We start from the raw sequence: 21,156 nt of genomic DNA on the forward strand, positions 1-21,156 counted from the left end.
TCGCAGCAGACGCCAGGACAGACCGTATTTAAGAGCTGTTGCCTGCTACCAGGACCCACGGTCTCCTGTCCCCTCCCTCTCGTCTTTCCTTCCAGGTCACCCTCTTGGATACTGCTTGTCATTTTCTGGGGGCATCTGGAGAGTCCCTACCCAAAGGTCTAGTGGCAGGATGGCTGGGAAATGACCTTGTCTGTAGCCTTCGCTAAAAATCCCTTAATGAGCGATTCATCACCCAGGAGCAGCCACGCCTCACTGTCCACTGTGTGGCTTGGCATCTTCCCCGTCTCCACGCTCTGCCATCACTTAGCCTGGCACGACCACTGCCGTTCTTCCGAACTCGGCATGGATAACTTCATGCTGTGTGTGCTACCTGAGTGTGAACATATATTCCTCACGTAAATCTTTATTTTACTTCATTATTTTACACGTATGGTACACACATACACACGTACATACACACATTACATACATGCCTATATGCTTGTGTGCCATGTAGGAGTAGTGCTATCTGAGGCCAGAAGAGGGCATCAGACCCTGGGATGGTTGTGAGCCACCATGTGGTTGCTGAGAATCCAACCCAGGTCCTCTGCAAGAGCAGCCAGTGCTCTTAACCCCTGAGCCATCTCTCCAGCCCCATAGTTTCATTCTTTTTTTTGAGACAGGGTCTCTTATTCCTAGCTGGCCTTGAACTTGCTACACAGCCAAGGGTGGCCTCCTCCACCTCCCCAGAGCTGTGTTCACAGGTATCTACCTCCACACCTGGTTTACACAGTGCTGGAGATATCAGGGCTTCATGTAAACCTACGAAGGTGTGGTCTGAGGCCCTACCCAGTGTTTCAGCGCCAAAGATGCTTCAATGTCAGAGACTTTCTTACGTGAGTCTGTGGTTTCTCATGTCCTGGTATAATCCACTTGTTTTGGCTTTGCTGCATTTGTTTTAAGATCAGGGCAAGAAGGACCTGGGGGCTGGGGAGATGGTTCAGTGGGTGAAGGCACTTGCCACCGAGTCTGGCGATCCTCATGGTGGGAAGAGAGAACAGAGTCCTGCAGATCGTCCTCTGGCTTCCGCACATGTGCCATGAAGTGTGCAAATGGTTAATAAGTAAATAGATATGCTTAACTGACTGCTCTTCCAGAGGTCCTGAGTTCAACTCCCAGTAACCACATGGTGGCTCACAACCATCTGTAATGGGATCTGATGCCCTCTTCTGGTGTGTCTGTCTGAAGACAGCAGCAGTGTACTCACATACATTAAATAAATTAATAAATCTTAACAAAAAAGAGAAAGGGGAAAACATAAAGCCCTCGCCTAGCTGAGCCTCCGGTTTCCCATTAGAATCCCAGAAGGGCAATGGGAGTAATAGTGAATAGAGTGAGAAATCTTTCTTTTCTATTGTAATCCCCACAGGGTATCTGTCTGTGGGAAGACCTGGCTCTCCAGGGACTTAATGGAGCAAACACAAAAGCATGGCGGTGAGCCCATGCCATTCCATCGCATGGATCAACTTTTAAAACTTCTTCCTGCTTTATGAAAAGATCTCGGAAGAGGGGCGCCTGGGATATTTCGTTTTGCAGATGTGGCTTCCTGAAGGGGGTGGGGCTGTCCATTCCCTCCCACAATTCCATCCTCCTGTTTAAGGGAACAAGGCGCTGGCTTCTGCAGACCGATTCTGCTCCACACAGCCTCTCTCTCGTTACTGTCATCGGCGTTAGTCTAGCGCCCCTTTTCTGCCATACTCCATGCTTAGTGAAGCCCGTGGGGTCCTCAGGATATGTCACCGTAGACCTAGAACAACAGCTGGAAGTGGGATGTGGCCGAGTGTCTCAGCTCCCAGAAGTCACCCCTCAGCCAAAGGCTGAGCCCTGGACAGGATCCAAGCCAGCCATGAGGAGGTGTCCGGATGACAAGCTCTGCCGCCTTCTCCAAAGTCACTGGCAGGGTCACAACGTGTTTTTTCTCCCTTCTTGTCTCTTATCTGAAGTTTTCACAATATTCTCTTTTACAATTTTTCCTGATACTAGAAACTAGCTTATAGTTGGGATATTTAAAATTTATTAGATTCATTTATTTAGTGTATGTGGGGGTGCCGTAGTGCACACGGTAGTCAAACATGAATTTTCAGGCATTATTTCTCTCCTTCTATTGTGGGGGTCTCAGGTTGTTATATCAGCAAGCTCCTGTATTCACTAAACCATCTTGAGGGGCCTTGGCAGGACTTTCTTATTGGTGGGTTTTTGTTTGTGTATATTAAGACAACCAATTTTTAATTGATAAACTACACTCCTAGCCTCTCACTGGGGGATTCTAGGCAGGGGCTCTACTGTTGAGCCACGCCCCCAGCCCCTCACTGGGGGATTCTGGGTAGGGGCTCTACCACTGAGCCACGCCCACAGCCCCTCACTGGGGGATTCTGGGTAGAGGCTCTACCACTGAGCCACGCCTACAGCCCAGAATGGGGTCCTGAGACCATCTTACGTGCAGTTATTTCATTTCTCCACCCTACCATAGCTCACCTCTCTATTTCTGCCGTGCAGGAGAGGCCTGAACCCCCCTCATCGTGTCAAGTCCATCTCCATGACAACTTTCACTGAGCCTGAAGTCCTGTTCCTCCAATCCCGGGGAAATGAGGTGAGCTGGAGGCTGCTGCTATTATGCCACTTGGAAGCAAAGCTTTCCCTCAAGATGGTTGGAAAACCCAATAGTTTCTTTTGAAAACTCTTTTCTTTACATTCTCCATTTTGTGTGTCTGTCTCTTTGTCTGTCTATCTATAGTGGTAAAGGACAACTTTTACACGTTGGTTCTCTGCTTTCACAATCTGGGACCTAGGGATCCAGCTCAAGCCATCTGCTTTTTTTTTATTTTATTTATTTATTTTTTTTATTTTTATTTTTGCCAGCTCCTACAGTTTCTTTTGGGATGTGTTTTTTTTTTTTCCTTTGTATTTTTAGTATGTGCTATTGTTTGCCTTACGTGTATTGCGTGTTTATGTAGGCCTGACCTGTTCGATTATAAACTGGGGCAGGGACTGTGTCTGTTGTGTGGCTGTCTGTGGATCCCCAGCACACACACTGTATCCCGGCTCAGTAGATATTTTATCTTTGGAGATATTGGCCTGACGCCATTATTCAGAGGGTCACTAACAGTTCCGGTGCCACTACACTGGGACATTCCATTGCTCCGTCCCTTCAGGTCTGCCGGAAGATCTGGCTCGGGCTTTTTGATGCTCGGACATCGTTGATACCAGATTCCAGGGACCCTCAGAAGGTGAAGGAGTTTCTCCAGGAAAAATATGAGAAAAAAAGATGGTAAGGAAGAAGAAAGGTACGGCCAAGGCAGTTTGCCGACCAATCCCTTTTCCAGAGTATTACCGGTGTTTCTCTGTGACTGGGTCTGGAATGGGTCTTTTCCTCACCCTGATTCCCAGATTTAATTAGAGCTAAATTCTGACTGCAAAGTGACAAACTGACGCTGAGCACATTGGTTCATGCCTTCGATCCCGACACTCTGGGAGAATATGACAGAAGAGTCAAATTCAAGATCTCAGCTGGGTGGTGGTGGTGCACGATTAGTCCCAGCGCTCTGTAGGTAGAGGCAGGTGAATCTCTGTGAGTTCGAGACTAGCCTGATCTACAAAATTTTTCCCAGGACACCCAGAGCTACACAGAGAAAACCTGTCTCAAAATAAATAAATAAATAATAAATTTAAAAAAAGAAAAAAAAAGAAGAAGGTTATCCTTGGCTACTGTCTAAGTTCTAGGCAAACCTGGGCTACATGAGACCCTATTCCAAAATAATGAAATAAGAAAGTAACATAAAAGAAGAACTCGTTATGAGTCGTTAATCCTGCAGTTTCTGTTTAAGGCATATGGCCTGGGTTGGCCCTGAATTCTATGTCTCCAAGGACAACCTTGAACTTTGGATTCCCCGCTGCTGGCATCTGAGTGTGGGGACCACACGAATCCACCACCGCTCCTGGCTTACGTGGTGTTGGGAATCAAGCCCAGGGTTTCATGCACATTTAGCCAGCGTCGTACCCGTGCAGTCGCATCCCCCAGCCTCAACCCTGCCGTCTTGGCGTCCTCTCTCTTGTAGAATGATTGGAGCCAGGAGGCAGGTTTCTACAGCTCAGTGGGTCTTATCTGTGTGTGTGTATCTGTGTGCCAGGGCACACGTGTAGAGGTCAGCGGACAACTTTGTGGAGCAGGTTCTCCCTTGTGGGTCTCAGGGATTGAACACCGATCATCGGCCGTGGCAACAAGCATCCTAACCTACTGAAGCCAAATCGCTGGCCCTCCACTTTGAGACAGGGTCTTTCGCTGAATCCAGCGCTCACCCACCAGCTTAGCTAGATTGGTTGCCTGGTGAGCCCCTGGGACTGTATCTGCTCCTAGAGCTGGGGTTATAGGTAGATCTTCTTGCCAGCACACCTAACTCTTTGTAGGTGCTGGGGATCTGAACTCGCAGCTCCGTGGTTATACAAGTACCTTACCCACTGAGCCATGTCCCAGACTACCTTGTTGGGGTATCCTAGCAATCAGATGCTTGCAGAATAAAGGTTGTACGCAGGGGTGGGAAGGGGGTTTCTCCAGCAGGACCTGGAGGCCGTGGCAGATGGGGATCCATGTTGGATAAGGTAACAGATATGCCGTCTATGGGACTGAGAAGGAGAATTCTGAGGAAGCCTGGTGGTGCAGCTACTCCAGAGACTGAGACAAGGAGGGAGTAGTCAGGGCCTGTTTGGGCTATGGAAAGGGGTTCATGGCCAGCCCCAGCAAGTCAGTGAAACCCTGTCTCAAAGTAGAAAGTACAGAAAAGGCTTCAGTGTAACCTGTGGAAGGCCCTGGGTTTAGTCCCTAACACACAGACACACACAGACACACACAGACACACACACACACACACACACACAGACACACACACACAGACACACACACAGACACACACACATACACACACACAGACAGACACACACAGACACACACACAGACAGACACACACAGACACACAGACACATACACACACACATAGACAGACACACACAGACACACAAATAGACACATACAGGGGGGAGGGTGCAGGGGGGAGACCCAGAAAGAGAAAGGGCCACCTCAACAATGAAGTTAGAAAAGATCATTGTTCTGTCTGTATTATCATATTATATCTATGATTAGTTAAAACCAAGATGACTAGAGATGTCCAAAGAAGGAAAGACAGCCATCATTTTGTACAAATACCATATGCTAATTACAAAATCCTTTAAAGAATCATGGTGTGGTGGCACATGCCTTTAAGCCCAGCACTCGAGGCAGATCTCTCTGAGTTTGAGGTCACCCTGGTCTACAGGTTGGGTTTCGGGACAGTCAAGGCTGCACAGAGAAACCCTGACTCAAAAAAAGCCAAAACAACAACATAAAATCTTTTAAAAAGTAGAAAATAGCCACAACATGGGGGTGGGAGGGAATAACTAGCATTTCTGAACAGAAATGTATCAAAGTTGGACATGATGCTATACACCTGGAGTTGCAGGTTCTAAAGGTGGAGGCAGGAGGATTAGTTTAAGTCTGAAAAGGCCAAAAACAGTAATGGGAAGATGGCTTAGCAGGTAAAGGCATCTGGTTTGACCTGAGTTCAAACCTGAGGGGCCACTAGGTATAAGGAACAAGCACACATAACATGCAAGTTGTCTTCTGACCTTCAGTGGTACACATGTGTGTACACCGGTATTTATATGTGTGACACACACACACAAATAATAATAATAAACTTTAGTGTAAAGAAAAGAAAGATACATTAAAATACCCAAGGAGTACCAGAGGCAGTGGTACACACCTTTAGTTTCAGGTAGATCTATCTCAGTGAGTTCAATGCCAGGGCTACACAGAGAAACCCTGTCTCAGAAAAAAAGAAAAAACAGATACCCAGGGGGCAGCTGTATGTACTAGCTCATGTCCAAGGGGGCTAAGGATGTGTCTCAGTGACAGAGTCCCTGCCTAGAATTCCCCAGTGAGGTGATTGGGGTGTGGCTCAGTGGCTAAGCACTTAACTACTGTGCACAAAGCCCTGCTCACAGATGAGAGGGACACATTCAAGAGAACATTGTTAGATCTCAACATTATTTGGGGGGAAGGTATTGGGGGAGGGTTTGATATAGGGTTTTTCTGTGTAGCCTTGGCTGTCCAGGAACTCACTTTGTAGACCAGGCTGGCCTAGAACTCGGAGATTCACCTGCCTCTTCCCTCCAGGAGCTGGAATTAAAGATGTGTACCACTAAGTTCTTTTTATTCATAAACAGGAATTGGTAAAGAAACAATAAAGACCCCTGTACCTTGCGTCGTCCCGACCACCTCAGTTGAACATGGTCCAAGGTTCCCTCTATCTCTCTTTTTAACAGCATAACTGTTCTCTCCCACAGGTATGTCCCCCCAGAGCAAGTCAAGGGACCCTCTTACAGCAAAGGCAGTGTCTCTGTTACCCCGGTCCAGGGCTCTGTCCCAGAAGGGAAAGCCATTCGGACACTTCTGGGAGATTCTGCGCCATCTCTCTCTGATGCTGCTTCCGCTTCAAGCCAGGTAACCCTGAGACCTGATGCTCACATTCCCGCTGAGATTCGCTGGAGATTGCGTGGGACAGGGGCATTGCTTTCCTAAGTCGGATCGCCTGGATTTAGTGCATTGTCCGTCCAGGAGCTGAAAGTTGGTTCTCAGCCAGGCTGCCGTCGCTAGCTTACATCTGCTATCCCTGGACCCTGGCAGAAAGCGGTGCTTAGGGAGACGAGAATAATGACCTCAGTCTTGACCCTCCCAACGAAGGCTCTAGAGCAGTGCTTCCTATATCTGGCAAGGATAAGGGGTGAGCTGGGTGTGGGGGCACACACTTTTAATCCCAGCCCTCAGCAGGCAGAGACAGGTGGATCTCTGGGAAGTCAAGGACATCCAGAACTACACAAACCAGTCTTGGAGGGACGGGGAGAGGGAACAGGGGAATATACAGAGGTGGGTGTTCCTGGGCACTGTGGGACACATTGCTATGCAGTTCAAGGTAATGCTCTCCAGCCTCTCAAATACCTGCTTCCTGTGGCCGACGTGATCGGCCTGAGCAACTTCAGCATGGGAACCAAGGACGACTTCCTCTGCCTTCTCTCTGCTTAACCGTTTGGAGGCAGTCTGGGTAGCTCTGCAGGGGCCCAGGCCTTATGTGTAGGATTCTAAGTGTCACACACGATTCTTTCCCAAGTCTGTCAGCCAGTCTCAGGCCCGCACGGCACAGGCCAGGAGCTCCCAGCCTCCTTCCCATCCATCCACCAAGAAAGCCAGCACTGACCTGCTGGCCGATATCGGCGGAGACCCCTTTGCCACTCCCCACGTGGCACCAGCCTTTGCTTCATTCCCAGGCTTTGGAGGTGAGTACCGTCAAGGACAAGAACTTGTCTGCACCACATACATCACCACAAAGTCACCCGGGCCATTGGGGCCTGACTTTTCTACGCGGCTGGGGTCAAGGAGCAGCAGGGTAGTTTGGTAGTTTAGCCTTAAAACACATGGGGGGAGGGGAGCTCCCAGCAACTCTTTTAACAGTCAAAGAACCCATTTTATTACTTTATCTCTGCTAAGCTGGAAAGAAGGGAGCCGGGTGTGGTGGTTCTCGCCTGTAATCCTGATAATGCAGGAGGCTGAAGGCAGAGAATGAGGAGCTGAATCCCCACATTTATGTGTACGCGTGTTCATGTGTGTGCACTTAGAGGAGAGAGGTATGGGAGGGCCTCTCCCAATGAAGGCAATGCCATCCCTGGGCAGGTGCTCCAGGGTCGGGTAGGAAAGCAGGCTGACTAGTCTACACAGCTCCATATCTGCCTTGGCTATTGTTCCTTGGGTACCAGCTGCCTCTTTTTCTCTCTGCACTTTATTTTTAAAAGATTCATGTACCCTATGTGTGTGAATGTTTTGCACGTTGCGAGTATATATGTGCACCACGTGCATGCCTAGTGCCGGCAGCTTTAGATCCCCTGGGGCTGGAGTTATAGATGACTGGGAGCCACCATATGAGTACTGGCCATCGAACCCTGGTCGTGTTTAATAAAAAGAAAGTGTTTGGGGACTGCTGGAGAGATGGCTCAGCTGGTTAGGAGCACTGACTGCTCTTCCAGAGGTCCTGAGTTCAATTCCCAGCAACCACATGGTGACTCACAGCCATCTGCAATGGGATCTGATGCCCTCTTCTGGTGTGTCTGAAGAGAACAACAGTGTACTCACATATATGAAACAAATAAATAAATCTTAAGAAAAAAAAGAAGTGTTCTTAACCACTAAGCCATCTCAATTCAAGTAAATCAAACAAAAACCAGTTTTTCGGTGGCCTGGAACTTGCCACATATGTTGGGCTGGCTGGCCAGCGTGACTCAGGGGTCCACCTGTCTCTGTGTTCCCAGCACTAAGATTATAAACTACTGACAGATTCTGGGGACTGAGCTGAGTTGCGGGGGTCGGGAAGGGAGGAAACTGTCTGTTTTGGAATGGTCTGTAGTGCTGTGGAGTTCAAGCTGATCTCAATCCAGCCTCTTTGAGTTCTTGGGGGGTCACAGGTGTGAACCACATCACTCATCAGTTTGGGGAGGAAAGGGTTAATTTGGCTTCCATGTCCTGGTTCACAGCCCCTTGAAAGAAGTCATAGTAGGAACTCAAGTCAGGAACTGAAGCAGAAACCGGAGGATCACGGCTTGCAGGCTTCTCCCTTACGGCTTGCTCAGCCTGTTTTCTTTTGACTTTCGATCTTTTGAGACAAGATGTCACCTTGTAGCTCTGGCTGGCCTGGGACTTGCTCTGTAGACTAATCATCCTGCTTTCTTACACAGCCCTGGAGCACCTGTCCAAGGAAGGCACTGCCTCCATTTGGGTTAGGTCCTCCCATATTAATCAAGAAAGTGCTCCCACAGACTCACCTTGAACTCAGAGATCTGCTACCTCTGCCTCCCTAGTGTTATTAAAACATGCACCACCATGTCTGGCAGAGGCATTTCTCAGTTGAGGTTCCTCTTGCTAAATGACTTTTGCTTATTTCAAGTTGACCAAAAAAAAAAAAAAAAAAAACCAGAAACAGAACTAGCCAGCGCCTCGGTCTATGTATACATTTCCTTCGTGTACCGTCTGTATCCCTTCCTTCTTTAGGCCAGACTCCTTCCCATGGAGGCTTTGCCAACTTTGATGCCTTCAGCAGCAGCCCTGGCTCTGCGGCCTTTGGAAGCCTCCCTCCGTCGGTCCAAGTCCCGTTCCAGACCCAGTCGATGCCCGCAGGTAAATGGCCTCACCCATTAACATCCTCTCTTTCAATAGCATCTGCCGTCCACTCCCATGCATTCTTCCTTCGCATCCCCATTGACCACATCCACGGGATAACCGTAAAGGACACATAAAAACTGCTTCTCTTTGAAGGGTAACAGAGTGTGGGGCCGCCAGCCACAGACAGGAGCTTCTGTGATCCTGTTTTTCACAAAAGCGAATTTGCTACAGTACTGGCTAGGATTTTACCCAAGATGATTTTCTTTCTTGTTTTTGACACTATCTTATGTTTCTGTCTGCACACATGTGCACACACTTGGCAGGCCCACGCATGCTACGCCACTCATGTAGAGGTCAGATGACAGCTTCAGCGAGTGCTCTCTTCTTCCACTGTGGGTCCTGGGCTTCGAACTCGGGTCTTCAGACTTGTGTGACAAATCTCTTTCGCCTGCTAACCCACCTCAGTGTTCCTCCGACTCTCACTGAAAATCTCCGGCCGGGAACACCGGAGGGTTGCGTCTTACAAAAATGTATGCATCCTGCCCTTACTGTCTGTGATACCCTGCCTCACAGGGTCAAGTGGCAGGTCAAGGAAAAGGTAATCCCCAGGTATCCGCCCACGCTCACCTCTTCCAGGATGGAAAGGTCTTTGAAATGAGTGTTGTACTACTAGAAATTGCAGGAGATTCTTGAGGTCCTTTTCAACCCTTTCCTTCTTTCCAAAGCCCCCAGATCTCAGTCTCCACAGCCCTGCCTCTGCTTTTAGCTGTCCTGGACACCAGGAGTTGGCAGCTGAAGGGCTGTAGGGACCAGATGTCTAAAGACAAGCCATGACTCATACTCTTTTTCCCTTCTCCACCCTCATTGGCAGCCAGTCGGATGCTAACTGGAAGTTACAGCTTTGGTGAGTCCTTCTTTGCAGCCCTCAGCCTACCCAAGGTCCTCCTAAGTCTTTAATCCTAGTGACAGCCTCTGAAAGTTCAAAGCCAGCCTGATCTACATAGCGAGTACCAGGCCAACAAGGGCTACGTAGTGAGACCCTGTCTCTACAGTGTGTGATTAGAATAAATGAGAGCCCGGGGTTCCATCACCTGAGTGAAAAAAATGCAGTGTTACAAAACAGATTGTCTACTTGTGCTACACAGTATGGTGGAACTAAGACTTCCTGACTCTGCCCACAGGGTCCCGCTGTGTCACTGAGAACTTTGGTCTGATTGCTTGATTGATTTTGTGGTACTAAGAATTAAGGATCAACATCAGGCAACCACTCTACCACTGAACCACGCCCCCAGCCCCTCACTGGGGGATTCTAGGCAGGGGCTCTACCACTGAACCACGCCCCCAGCCCCTCACTGGGGGATTCTAGGCAGGTGCTCTACCACTGAATCACGCTCCACTTTAATGCACTCACTGAGAAGTCTAGGCAAGTAACTATATCCCTCATCAATTTTTTAGCTCTCGGTCCTCAAGCTTTTACCAGTTTATACAGGTAACAGTTAAAATCCAGGCTGAAACTGGCAGTTCTGACAAAGCACAGACTACTGGACGCAATGGGAAATTATTATTATTATTATTATTATTATTATTATTATTATTATTATTTGAGACAGGCTTCTCTGTGTAGCCCCGGCTGTCCTGGAACTCGCTCTGTAGACCAGGCTGGCCTCGAACTTACATTGCCCAACCTGCATGTGCATCATAATGTCTGCCTCAGCACATTTAACATTAATAAGTCAGCTGAGTAGGAGCCTGCACTCTCCTTCCTCATGAGACTGTAGGAGCCAGCCAAGGGTGGCCTGAAGAACTCTTCAGCGAGTGTGCTCTAAGATAGAATAAATAATGGCCACCTGTCAGTATCTACCTCTAGAATATATTTTAAGGCCTTTTTATTTTTATTTGTACGTATGAGCATTTTGGGCCTACACTTATGAACATGCCCCATGTACAGAGACCAGAAGAGGGCATTGAAACCTCTGAAAACAGGAGTCACAGGTGGTTGGGAGCCATCTAGTGGGCACTGGGAACCGGACCCCGGTCCTCTACAATGGCGGCACTGAGCCACTGAGCCAACTCTTCCGCCCCAGAATCTACCTTTTCCAACGCAATCCTTTAATAGTTGGAGATTCACTAGAAAATAAAATTTTCCATAAATTCCAACAAAGAAGAATTATGTATGTTAGGCTAGAGAGGAAGAAAAATAGTTAAGAGCACTGGTGGCTCTTCCAGAGGACCCGGGTTCGAGTCCCAGCACCTAGATGGTAGCCCACAACCATCTGTAACTCCAGTTCTAGGGGATCTGATGCCGCCTTCTGGCCTGTATGCACACCAGGCACATACACAGTACATATAAATGTATGCAAGCAAAGTGCTCACACAAGTAAAAATGCTTTTTAAAAATCTTCAAACGTTTTAGATTGTTATATATTTGTTCATAGTTCCGTTGATACAGTACTTGCTTAGCTTGTCCGAGTCTCGAGGCCTGGTCCTTATCACTGCATAAGTCAGGTGTGATAGGCCTGTAACCCTGTCACTCAGGACAGTGAAGGAAGGAGGGTCTGAAGTTTGAAGCCATCAGCTACACAGGGGGGTTGAGGCCAGCCTGGGCTACACGAGACCCTGTCCAAAAAGACACAAGAGAAGGTAAGGGTCAGAGAAATGCCCACCTATCGACGAGGGATTCCGTTCCAACAGAGCTGGCATCTGTCTGGGAAAAGAGAGACAGCAAGAAGAAAGTCCGGAGACTCATGGCCTTCCTCCCAAGGACGGCTCTAACACAGACAGGCCACAGCGTAACCAATAGCAGCCACTAAGGGAAGATCCCACTGTGACCTTGGAGCTGCTCAGTGGTAGAATGCCTGCCTAGCACACGCAAGGCCCTGGGTTGCAGCCCCAGCAACACAAGGGAGGCAAAGCTCTACAGACTAGAGCTTTTGAGAGGTGGGTTGCTCTTCTGATAGGCCGTGCTGGGTGCATCAGGGGTGCAGAGAGGGGAAGTTGATAAATGTGCAGTTTCTTGGAGCTCAGTGGGTAAAGGCTTTTGCTGCCAAGCCCGATGACCTGAGTTTGATCCCTAGAACCCACGTGACAGAACAAGAGAACCGGTTACTACAGGTCCTCCGACCTCTATGTGCACCCTCTATGCAAAAAGATTAATAAGTATTAACCGGCAGCCTTGCAGCTGGGGATAGCTCAGTGTGGGACCGGAGCTGAAGCCCAGCTCTGCCCTCTAGTGGCCGCAGGGAAACACTTCACAGGCTATGATCGCCAGCGAGGGTTGAAAGCTCTCCCTCCCCCGGGGAAGCAGTTGGTACATGGAGACCGAGGCAGTACCAAAGAGTTGACTCATTCCTGGAGGTAGCTGCATTAGCTCAGAAACCCCGTGTACTCTGAGGCAGGCAGGCGCGACCCAGATACACCTGCCCTTACACTCTGTGGTTGGAAGCACGGATGGGGGCGGGGGAGGGGCTGTCAGATGGTTGGTAGGGAAAGGCATTGGGCATGGAAACCTGATGCCTTGACTTTGATCTCCAGAGCCTGTGTAAGACGCACTCAACACCCACACACAAATAAGTAAGGAATTAAGAGCAAAAAAAAAAAAAAAAAAAAAATAGCCTTTAGGAAAGGGAGAAGCACAGAAATTCAGACTACAGTGGTGGAGCATTTGAAAGAAGCCAGAACTGAGCTGGAGTGTATTTGGCTCAGTGGCATAGTTCTTGCCAAGTATGCACAAGGTCCTGGGTTCTATACCCCGTGCCAGTGGGGGAGTGAGGAGGGAGACAGAGAAGTGGGGGAGGAGAGAGAGAGAAAGATGCAGAGTATGGTAGCCTCCCAATACTCAGGAAGCTGACACAGTTTGAGGTCTCCCTGGGCTCTATAAGGAGACCCTGTGTGAAAAAGGTTTGGGATGTTAGTTTCATGGTGGGGTACTTATCTAGCATGCACAGGACCCTAGATTCCATTCATGAAACAAAGTACTCTCCTTTGGTTGGTTTGGGTCTTTTGAGAAAGGGTTCCTCTGTATAGCCTTGGCTGTCTTGAATCTTACTCTGTAGACCAGGCTAGCCTTGAGCTCAGAGATGCACCTGCCTCTGCCTCCTGAATGCTGACACTAAAGGTGTGCACCACCCCTGCTGACTGATAAAGTTTCCCAGGAGTTCGGAATATATTTGTAGAGCATCCGTCTATATACAAAGCCCCAGATTTGGTCCCTAGCCCCATAGATTCCAGGCACACTTGTAATCCCAGCACTTGGGAGACTAAGGCAGGAGGATGAGGGAGAGTTCGAGGCCAGTCTGAGCTACATATTGAGAACCTGTCTCAAAAAGGACAGGGACGGAAGAATGTCACCTTGGCTGAAGAGACAGGCAGCCATCTAGGGCATGCAGACCAAACTGTATGGCTAAAAAAAAAAAAAAGCCAAGACGAGGCCTTAGTGCCTTGCCCAGGAGTCTTCAGGGGACGAGCCCTCCTACACTAGGTACTCATGGTGAACTGCACTGGCTCAGAGGGTCCAGCAGGTGCCTTTCCTGTCATCATTCCACTCCCACCCCGCCTCCATCTCCTCTCCACCCTTTCCCTCAGGTCTCAGCGCTGCCTTCTTGCTTTATCCCATCCAGGAAGTAGCCAGATGTCTGCGTTTGGCGTTGCACCCCTTGGGGCTGCCAGTCAACCCAACAGCCTTGCAGATGTGGGTGGCCTCCTGGGACCCAGGATGGCTGCTGGAGGCCTCCCTGGCAGGTGGGTCCAGACAGGAAGGTGACCCGCCTGGAGGCTGATAGTGCCTTGTGACTTGCTTGTCTTTCCCCTTTACTTCCTGGGCTAGCCTTGGGTAACACAGCAGGCTTGCCTCCTTTGCCCCATTTGCTCTGCACTTCCTGGAAGATGCCCATTCCCACCTCTCTCCCTGCACCACAGTGTTTTCGGGATGCCCAGCCAGGTTCCTGCCCTACAGCCGGCTGTGCCAGGTGTTAGCGGCAGCGCAGGGCTCCCCTTTGGAGGTGAGTCCTACCTGCGGAGACCCGGAAGGGGAGGTGGGAGAAGTATCCCGAGACTAAGAGGACTGAAACCATATCTCTCTCTCTCTCTCTCTCTCTCTCTCTCTCTCTCTCTCTCTCTCTCTCTCTCTCTCGTGCTGTGAACAGCCTTCACCAACCCCTTCGCCACCCCTGCCCAACCCCAGCTGCCTTCCACCAACCCATTCCAGCCCAATGGTCTAGCCTCAGGTAAGTTCCCAGAACCGGCTTCTGCATTTTTAGAGTGCCGACTCTCCTAACCCTACGTCTCTCACTATCCAAAGAGCAGTGAACACCCCCACCATTGTCTGCCAACTAGCCCAGGCTAGTTCCATCTGCAAATCCAGACCACCTAGTGGACTAAACATAGGAGCAGTCATGCCATCATGAATGTCCCAGAAAAAGTGCCATACAGTGGTGTGCCCCTGTAATACCAGCACTGCTTAAGAGAGAGGATCGTCACAAGTTCAAGAACAGCCTGGTCTACATAGTGAGACTGTCTCAAAAAAAAATTTTTTTTTAAGGAAGGAAAGACGAGAGAGAAGTGGGTGAGTGGAGGAAAGGGGGGAAGAGGGAAGCATGCCTTTTCCCCAAGTTGGTTCTGAGGCATTTTCCTCTTCGCTATGATTCTCCTGTCTCCAACCCGTATGCAGAACCATCCCTTGGAGCAGCAGGTTTTCCTCCCTCAGTGTCCCAAGCCTGAGCTACCAGAGAACCTTAGTGAACGCAGCTCCTTAGTCCCTGTCCTTGTTTGTCAGCAAGGCCTTGCGGTCCCTTGTCTCTGGCCCTCCACAACCCCTATACTGTCCCCTTAAACTCCTCAAGTCTCTTTAGCTGGATGGGGTCTCAGGCCGGGGAGACAGGAGGTCACCTATTGAGTCACATGCACATGTGGTGCACGCCGTCCGTCAGCTCTCACATGACCCGGTGAGAGGGGTCCCGTGCCCATTTCATGATAGCACGGGGCTGTCATTCCAGCCCCGGGAGCTAGACATAAGATCAGGAGTGCGGGGCCATCTTTAGCTACAAAGTGAGCTCAAGGACAGCTACAAGAGACCCTGTCTCATGACGGGGAAAGGGGCACGGGGAGAGAGAATAAATGAGACCAGACATAGCAAGGGGTCCCATTTCACCTTGTCTGTGGCCCGGGTTCTGTGTGGCTCGCGAGCACCGCACCCTTCATGAAGCCAGGGGCCCCAAGTGCAGACAAGATCACAGGCTTTTCGGGGAAAAGCTGGATGGCCGTGGGGCTTCATTTTAGGTCCTTCCACTGTGAAAAGAGTGACCCCGTTTTTCCATATGGGGAGGTTGAGGGGGTAAACATGTCAGTCCATCTGCCCGAGCCCGTCTGAGCCTCCCCTCTCTGGCTCCGCAGGGCCCGGCTTCGGGATGAGCAGTGTCCGGCCTGGCCTTCTCCAGCCAGCCCCGCCCTCCGGGGCCTTTGCCAGCGCCTTCCCTGCACCCGTGTTCCCCACACAGGCCGGACTGGCCGAACAGCAGAATGGTAAGAGTCCCGGGTATGAACCCCTCTTCCGTCCGTGTATCCCCACTGTGCGTCCGGACAGTACAGCCCCCCACCCCCAATGCGCACTGGACTCCGTAGCTAGCTCGGTGGTGTTCACGTAAACAGCGTTGCATTTACACAGAAACCGCACACCAAATTGCACGTGCGCTGATCCCAGCTACTCAAGAAGCTGAGGCAAGTGCAAGGCTTGCCGGGACTGCTCACACAGTGAGAAGAGGGCGAGGGTGGGCCTCACTGGTAGAGTTTGCCTGGCAGGAGCGGCACCAAGTTCCCTTCCCAGTCCAATAAAGAAGGAAGGAATTTATACACACCACTCTCTCCGTACGTATATCCTTTTAAAGGAATTTGATTTGGTATGTGTGGGTGTTTTGCCTGCATAATGTCTGTGCACCACCACCTACATGCAGTGCCCACAGAAGCCAGAAGCCAGCATCAGATCCCCTAGACTGGATTGGTAAAGGGTTTGAGCCACCATATGGATGTTGGGACTTGAACTTTGGTCCTCTGGAAGAACGGGCTGTGTTTTTTAACTGTGGAGCCATCTATCCAGCCTTCGCCTATTTTGTGTGTGTTTGGGTGTGCATATCACAGCATTGCTAGGAAGGAAGGTCAAGACAACTTGTGATGAGTCAGGTCTTCCCTTCCACCGTGTGGGAATCGAACTCAGGTCATCAGGCTTAGCAGCAGAAGCCTTTGCTGCTGATCCACCTTATCAGCCCCTTTCAAACTTATTTTGTTGTTGTTTTTATTTCGTTTTGTTTTGTTTTGAGATAGGTTGGCAGTGTTTAGCCCAGGCTAGCCTCGAATTCCTGATCATCCCAGCTTGCAGCGTGCTGGGCTTAAATAAATGTGACACTGTACTTGGCTGTTTTGTGTTGTTTGTCCAGACAGAGTTTCCCTGTGTAGCCCTGGCTGTCTGGAACTCACTCTGTAGACCAGGCTGGCCTCGAACTCAGAGATGCACCTGCCTCTGCCTCCAAAGCGCCGGGGTCCAAAGCGAGCACCGCCACCATCTAGCTGGCTGTTTGTGATCTAATGCAACAGACATGTTCTGTAAATAGCAGTTAAACTGTTGAATTGACAACACATGTTCAATACAGACATGATTTTTAAAAGATTACTTACTTATATGAGCACACTGTACTTCAGACACACCAGAAGAGGGCATCAGATCCCATCACAGATGGTTGTGAGCCACCATGTGGTTGCTGGGAGTTGAACTCAGGACCTCTGGAAGAGCAGTCAGTGCTCTTAACTGTTGAGCCATCTCTCCAGCCCTAGACACAATTTTAAATGTAACTTCTGGTTTATGTCTTTGTGTGTCTCTGTGTGAGTGTGCACAAATGTCCATACTCCCAAAGGTCATAAACAGCATCAGATGCCCTGGAGCTGGAGAATCCGTGAGCCATTCAGTATAGCTGCTGGGAACTGAACTCAGGCCCCTGAAAGAGCAATATGTGCTCCTAACCATTGTCCACATGCATGCACATGCATAAATACAAATTCAAACGCAAACCCCGCCTCAAAAGACAATAACAAAAAGTAATACACACACACACACACACACTCACACACGTAGTTCTGTTTGTTTTTGAGACAGTCTATGTAGCCTTGATTGTCTTGGAACTCACTCTGTAGACCAGGCTGGCCTCAAATCCACAGAGATCTGCCTGCCTTGGACTCCCGAGTGCTGGGATTAAAGGTGTGCGCCACTATACTTGGCTCAAAATGTTTGTTGGGTTGGGAGTTGGTTGGTCTTTCCAAGACAGGGCTTCTCTGTGTAGCCCTGGCTGTCTGGAACTCACTCTGTAGACCGGGCTGTCCTTGCTGGGATTAAAGACCTGTGCCACCACTGCCAGGCCAAAATATTTTTAAGGATATTTTTTCAGCCTATACTTGAACCTTAGGAAGACAATTTACAGGGGGGGCGGGGCACTTGTTGCCTGTGCAGGCCGAGACTTGAGCTATTTTTCTTCCTGACCAGTAGAGGGAGCAGAGGAGCTGCAGAGCTGTGTCTCCTGATGGCTCTTTCCATACTTTTCTGAGGAGAATTCTGGAAGGACCCCTCTTGGGTGTTCCCTGGAAAGGTACCGAGCCGCTCCTCTTCAGGAAGGTGAGAGGCACAGTCGCCGAATTATTGTCCTTGCCTCCCAGGCTCTTCCTTTGGCGATTTGGGGACCTCCAAGCTGGGGCAGAGGCCACTGAGCCAGACGGCCGGGATCTCTACCAATCCGTTCATGGTAAGCACTGCACTGTGACACTGGAGATGCACAGATCTTTCCAGAAGGTGGTAATGTGGGCTGTCACTCGGATCCCATCCTGGAGGACACTCACAGAGGCCAGAGGAGGACTTCCCGTGGCCTTCCCTACCACGCTCCTCCTTCATGTCTTGAGATAGGGCAGCTCCCTGAACCTGGAGCTAATCTGGTGGCTGGCACACCCTGGCCATCCTCCAGTCTCTGTCCCTTGAAACACCAGGGTCGCAGGTGCCCATGCGACCACTCTGGCTTTTTATATGGGTGCCGAGGATTCGAACTCGTACCCATGTTTTAACAGCAAAAGCTTCTACCCACGGAGCCAGTACCCTCCCTTACCCTCCTTGTTTTTGAGACTGAGTCACTGTGTACCCCAGGCTAGCTTGAGACTCATGATCCTCCTGCCTCCGACATCTGAGTGCTGAGATTTCAGCTGTGTACCTGCGCACCCAGCTCTCAGGTCCTCCTCATTCCTTTCAGCGTCTTGTCACCCCTGCTGTCCGTTCCTAGAGTAAGCCATGTTCTGTGGCCTCCAGCTGTCCCCTCCCCTGCCCACCTAATCTACTAACCTTTTGCTGTCTCTCTGCAGACTGGAACCTCAGCGTTCGCCTCCAAGCCTCCAACCACAAATCCATTCTTGTAGCACTGTGTCCTTGGGGGAAGAAGGGGCTCCCCCCTACTTGGGCTGTGGGGGATGACTTGGACTTCTGCTGCCCCCTCGGCTCTGGTGACCATTTGCCTGTGGGGCATTGCTGTGGGTCTGACCCTGAGGTTGCGCCTGGTTTGCTGGGTTTATGGATCTTGGGAACTGGGAGGTTTGGAAGCTTAGCTTAAGGCTTGTGGATGAATCAGACTTTAGCCTCCTGATCTGCTGCCCAGGGGCTTCCTCTTCCTCAGTGGACACCTACCCAGGAAAAAGCCCAGAAGGAGCAAAGATACTCTCCCCAGGAGGCCCTATAGTGGTGTATTTCTGTCAAATTATTAAGGATGAAGGCAGCCTTCAATCCTGTTCCTCCTGCCCTATGGGGAGAAAAGGCAAGCTCAGCCCCAGCGCAGCCTTCCCCTGAGGGAATAGCTCCTCCACACCCAACCTTCCAAAGCCGGAATGTAGGGTAAAGATGAGGCCTGGTGTTGAAAGCCACCAGATAGCCCTGGGACGGTGAAGCTTCTGGTGTCCAGGGCTTTCCAGGCTCTGCCACGCCCACTCTTCTCCACCTCAGTTCTTCATAGCAGTCCCCGCTTCCTGACCTTCAGGATGGGGGAGATTTACCTACAGAGTATGCGAGCCCGCCTCCTGTCAAGCACTTTAGTTAGCACTGTCATGTTTGAATACCAGTGTTTTATATTTATAGAGAATTTTCTAATATAGCCTATTATATACATATATATATGCACACATATGTAAACAGACACCGCCAGCCATTCTGTTTCTCCCAGACAATCCTCTAACTTGGGAGGATGGAGTGGGGCTTGGGGCACGCCTATAGTCCTACAACTTGGGGGACTTGGGGTAGCACCACACGTTCAAGACTAGCCTGGACAATTTTGAGACCCTGTCTCAAAGGAAAAGGATAAAAAGGAAAAAGAGGCCTCGGGGTGTAGTTCAGTGGTAGAGCGCCTGCTTAGAATCTTCCTGGGAACTTGAAGCATAGCATAACTCCTGCCCGTGCCTGGATAATCAAACCTGGAGCCCCGGGGATCGGGAGGACAACCAAGTGTCCTGATGCTTCCCACAATGCACTGCTCCGACCGACGGGGTACTTTTCCAATGAAAAGTCTACGATGGGCTGGGGAGTTTGGTTTAGGGTTTTGTTTTTTTTCCCTTTTCTTTTTTTCCACATTCCTCCCTCTGCTCCCAAATATCTGCACCAAAGCTTGTTTGGAGGCAATGTTGGAAAAGATTGCGTTTGAAAGAATTAAAAAAAAAAAAAAAAAAAAAAAGCTCCGAGTGTCTTGTCTTGTGCCAGCTGGAGTGGACACAAGTCAGTCAACATGACTGATCCTTGACTTCGATCTTCCGATCTTCGCTGCCTGGGCTGATAAACACGTGACCTCACCCAAAGGCTGAACTGCGCATGCTCTGTTAGCGAGAAGCCGGCCGAGTGGTCATGGGGCCCGGCCTGCTACGGGGCTGGTGGAGTGTGGCTTTGATAGGTAAACAGACCCCCTCGGTGCTCTCAGCACCTCCAGGCTGTTGTGGTAGCAGCCAGGCGTCCCTGCAGGGAGACCCAGGCCTTGGCCTTGCTGTTTACCCGGGAGGCCCCGCCCTTCAGACCTCCTCCAAGCGTGCCTGGCCCTTTAAACTACTCATTCTTAGGATTTCTTCTACAGGACCAGCAAAGGGATGTGGGAATTAAGTTAGCAGTTCCTTTGTTCTGTAGACGTTTCTGGAAAGATCTCTAGTTCTTGCGAAGCCAGGCTTGGCCTTCCCTCTGTAGTAAGATTCAATCCCTGCTGTCCGCCCCCCTCCCGCTAGCCTAGCCTCTCCCCTCCTTCCCTCTCCTGGGAGGGGGGGAGGGAGGTCACCCAGCTGGCCCCTAGCCTTTGTTCTAGATTTTTCTATATTTTCTGTTTCTTTCCTCATCTTAATAATGTCAGCCACCACCACCACCAAGTCTCCCTGTGTAGCTTGGGCTATCCTCAGACTCCCGAAGGCTAAGTAAGATTCCAGATAAGTGCCTCGGTGCCTGGCTGCCCCTCCCATTTCTTTCTGCTGCTGCTGTTTTTGAGACATAAACACAAAGGCTGTGTAGCTCTGGCTTGCCTGGAACTCACGACGTAGCCCAGGCTGGCTTCACAACAGTGCGTCCAAGTATGACTGAATTTCTGACATGCCACCACAGTTTCACAAGGTGCTAGTTAGCATTCTACCAAAGGAGCCAAGTCTCTGGCCCTTCCCTTTCCCCCCATTCTGCTTGAAGCCAGGAGTCAGGGCTAGGGCTTTTTTTTTTTTTTTTTTAAACGTAGCTTCCCTGGAACACTCTGGCTCCAGATAAATTTAGTTTTAAAGGGCCCTAAAAATGAGGCTCCTTTTGCCCTATGTATGAATCAAACTGCACTGACCCCAGGGACTCTCCTGCTGCCTGAGCC

The 21,156-nt window shown here is 50.1% G+C and overlaps 1 protein-coding gene across 2 annotated transcripts in view; it reads left to right on the top strand.

The window, feature by feature from the left end:
- AGFG2 (ArfGAP with FG repeats 2) overlaps window positions 1–19,981 on the top strand; it is a 32,305-nt gene extending 12,324 nt beyond the window's left edge. The window contains exons 2-13 of one of the 2 annotated variants that reach the window (XM_080940410.1): window positions 2,536–2,629; window positions 3,192–3,307; window positions 6,415–6,571; window positions 7,236–7,401; window positions 9,164–9,289; window positions 10,146–10,178; window positions 13,891–14,011; window positions 14,189–14,271; window positions 14,416–14,496; window positions 15,662–15,790; window positions 17,966–18,051; window positions 18,656–19,981. In XM_080940410.1, the coding sequence (XP_080796536.1) occupies window positions 2,536–2,629; window positions 3,192–3,307; window positions 6,415–6,571; window positions 7,236–7,401; window positions 9,164–9,289; window positions 10,146–10,178; window positions 13,891–14,011; window positions 14,189–14,271; window positions 14,416–14,496; window positions 15,662–15,790; window positions 17,966–18,051; window positions 18,656–18,709 (1,246 nt within the window). In that variant the 3' untranslated portion in view covers window positions 18,710–19,981. The remainder of the gene's footprint in view (window positions 1–2,535; window positions 2,630–3,191; window positions 3,308–6,414; window positions 6,572–7,235; window positions 7,402–9,163; window positions 9,290–10,145; window positions 10,179–13,890; window positions 14,012–14,188; window positions 14,272–14,415; window positions 14,497–15,661; window positions 15,791–17,965; window positions 18,052–18,655) is intronic. The other variant, XM_080940411.1, reaches the window with a different exon arrangement.
- Window positions 19,982–21,156: the final 1,175 nt, after the last annotated feature.

This window comes from Micromys minutus, assembly GCF_963924665.1.
Source record: "Micromys minutus genome assembly, chromosome: 29".
In the NCBI taxonomy this organism is placed as follows: domain Eukaryota; kingdom Metazoa; phylum Chordata; class Mammalia; order Rodentia; family Muridae; genus Micromys; species Micromys minutus.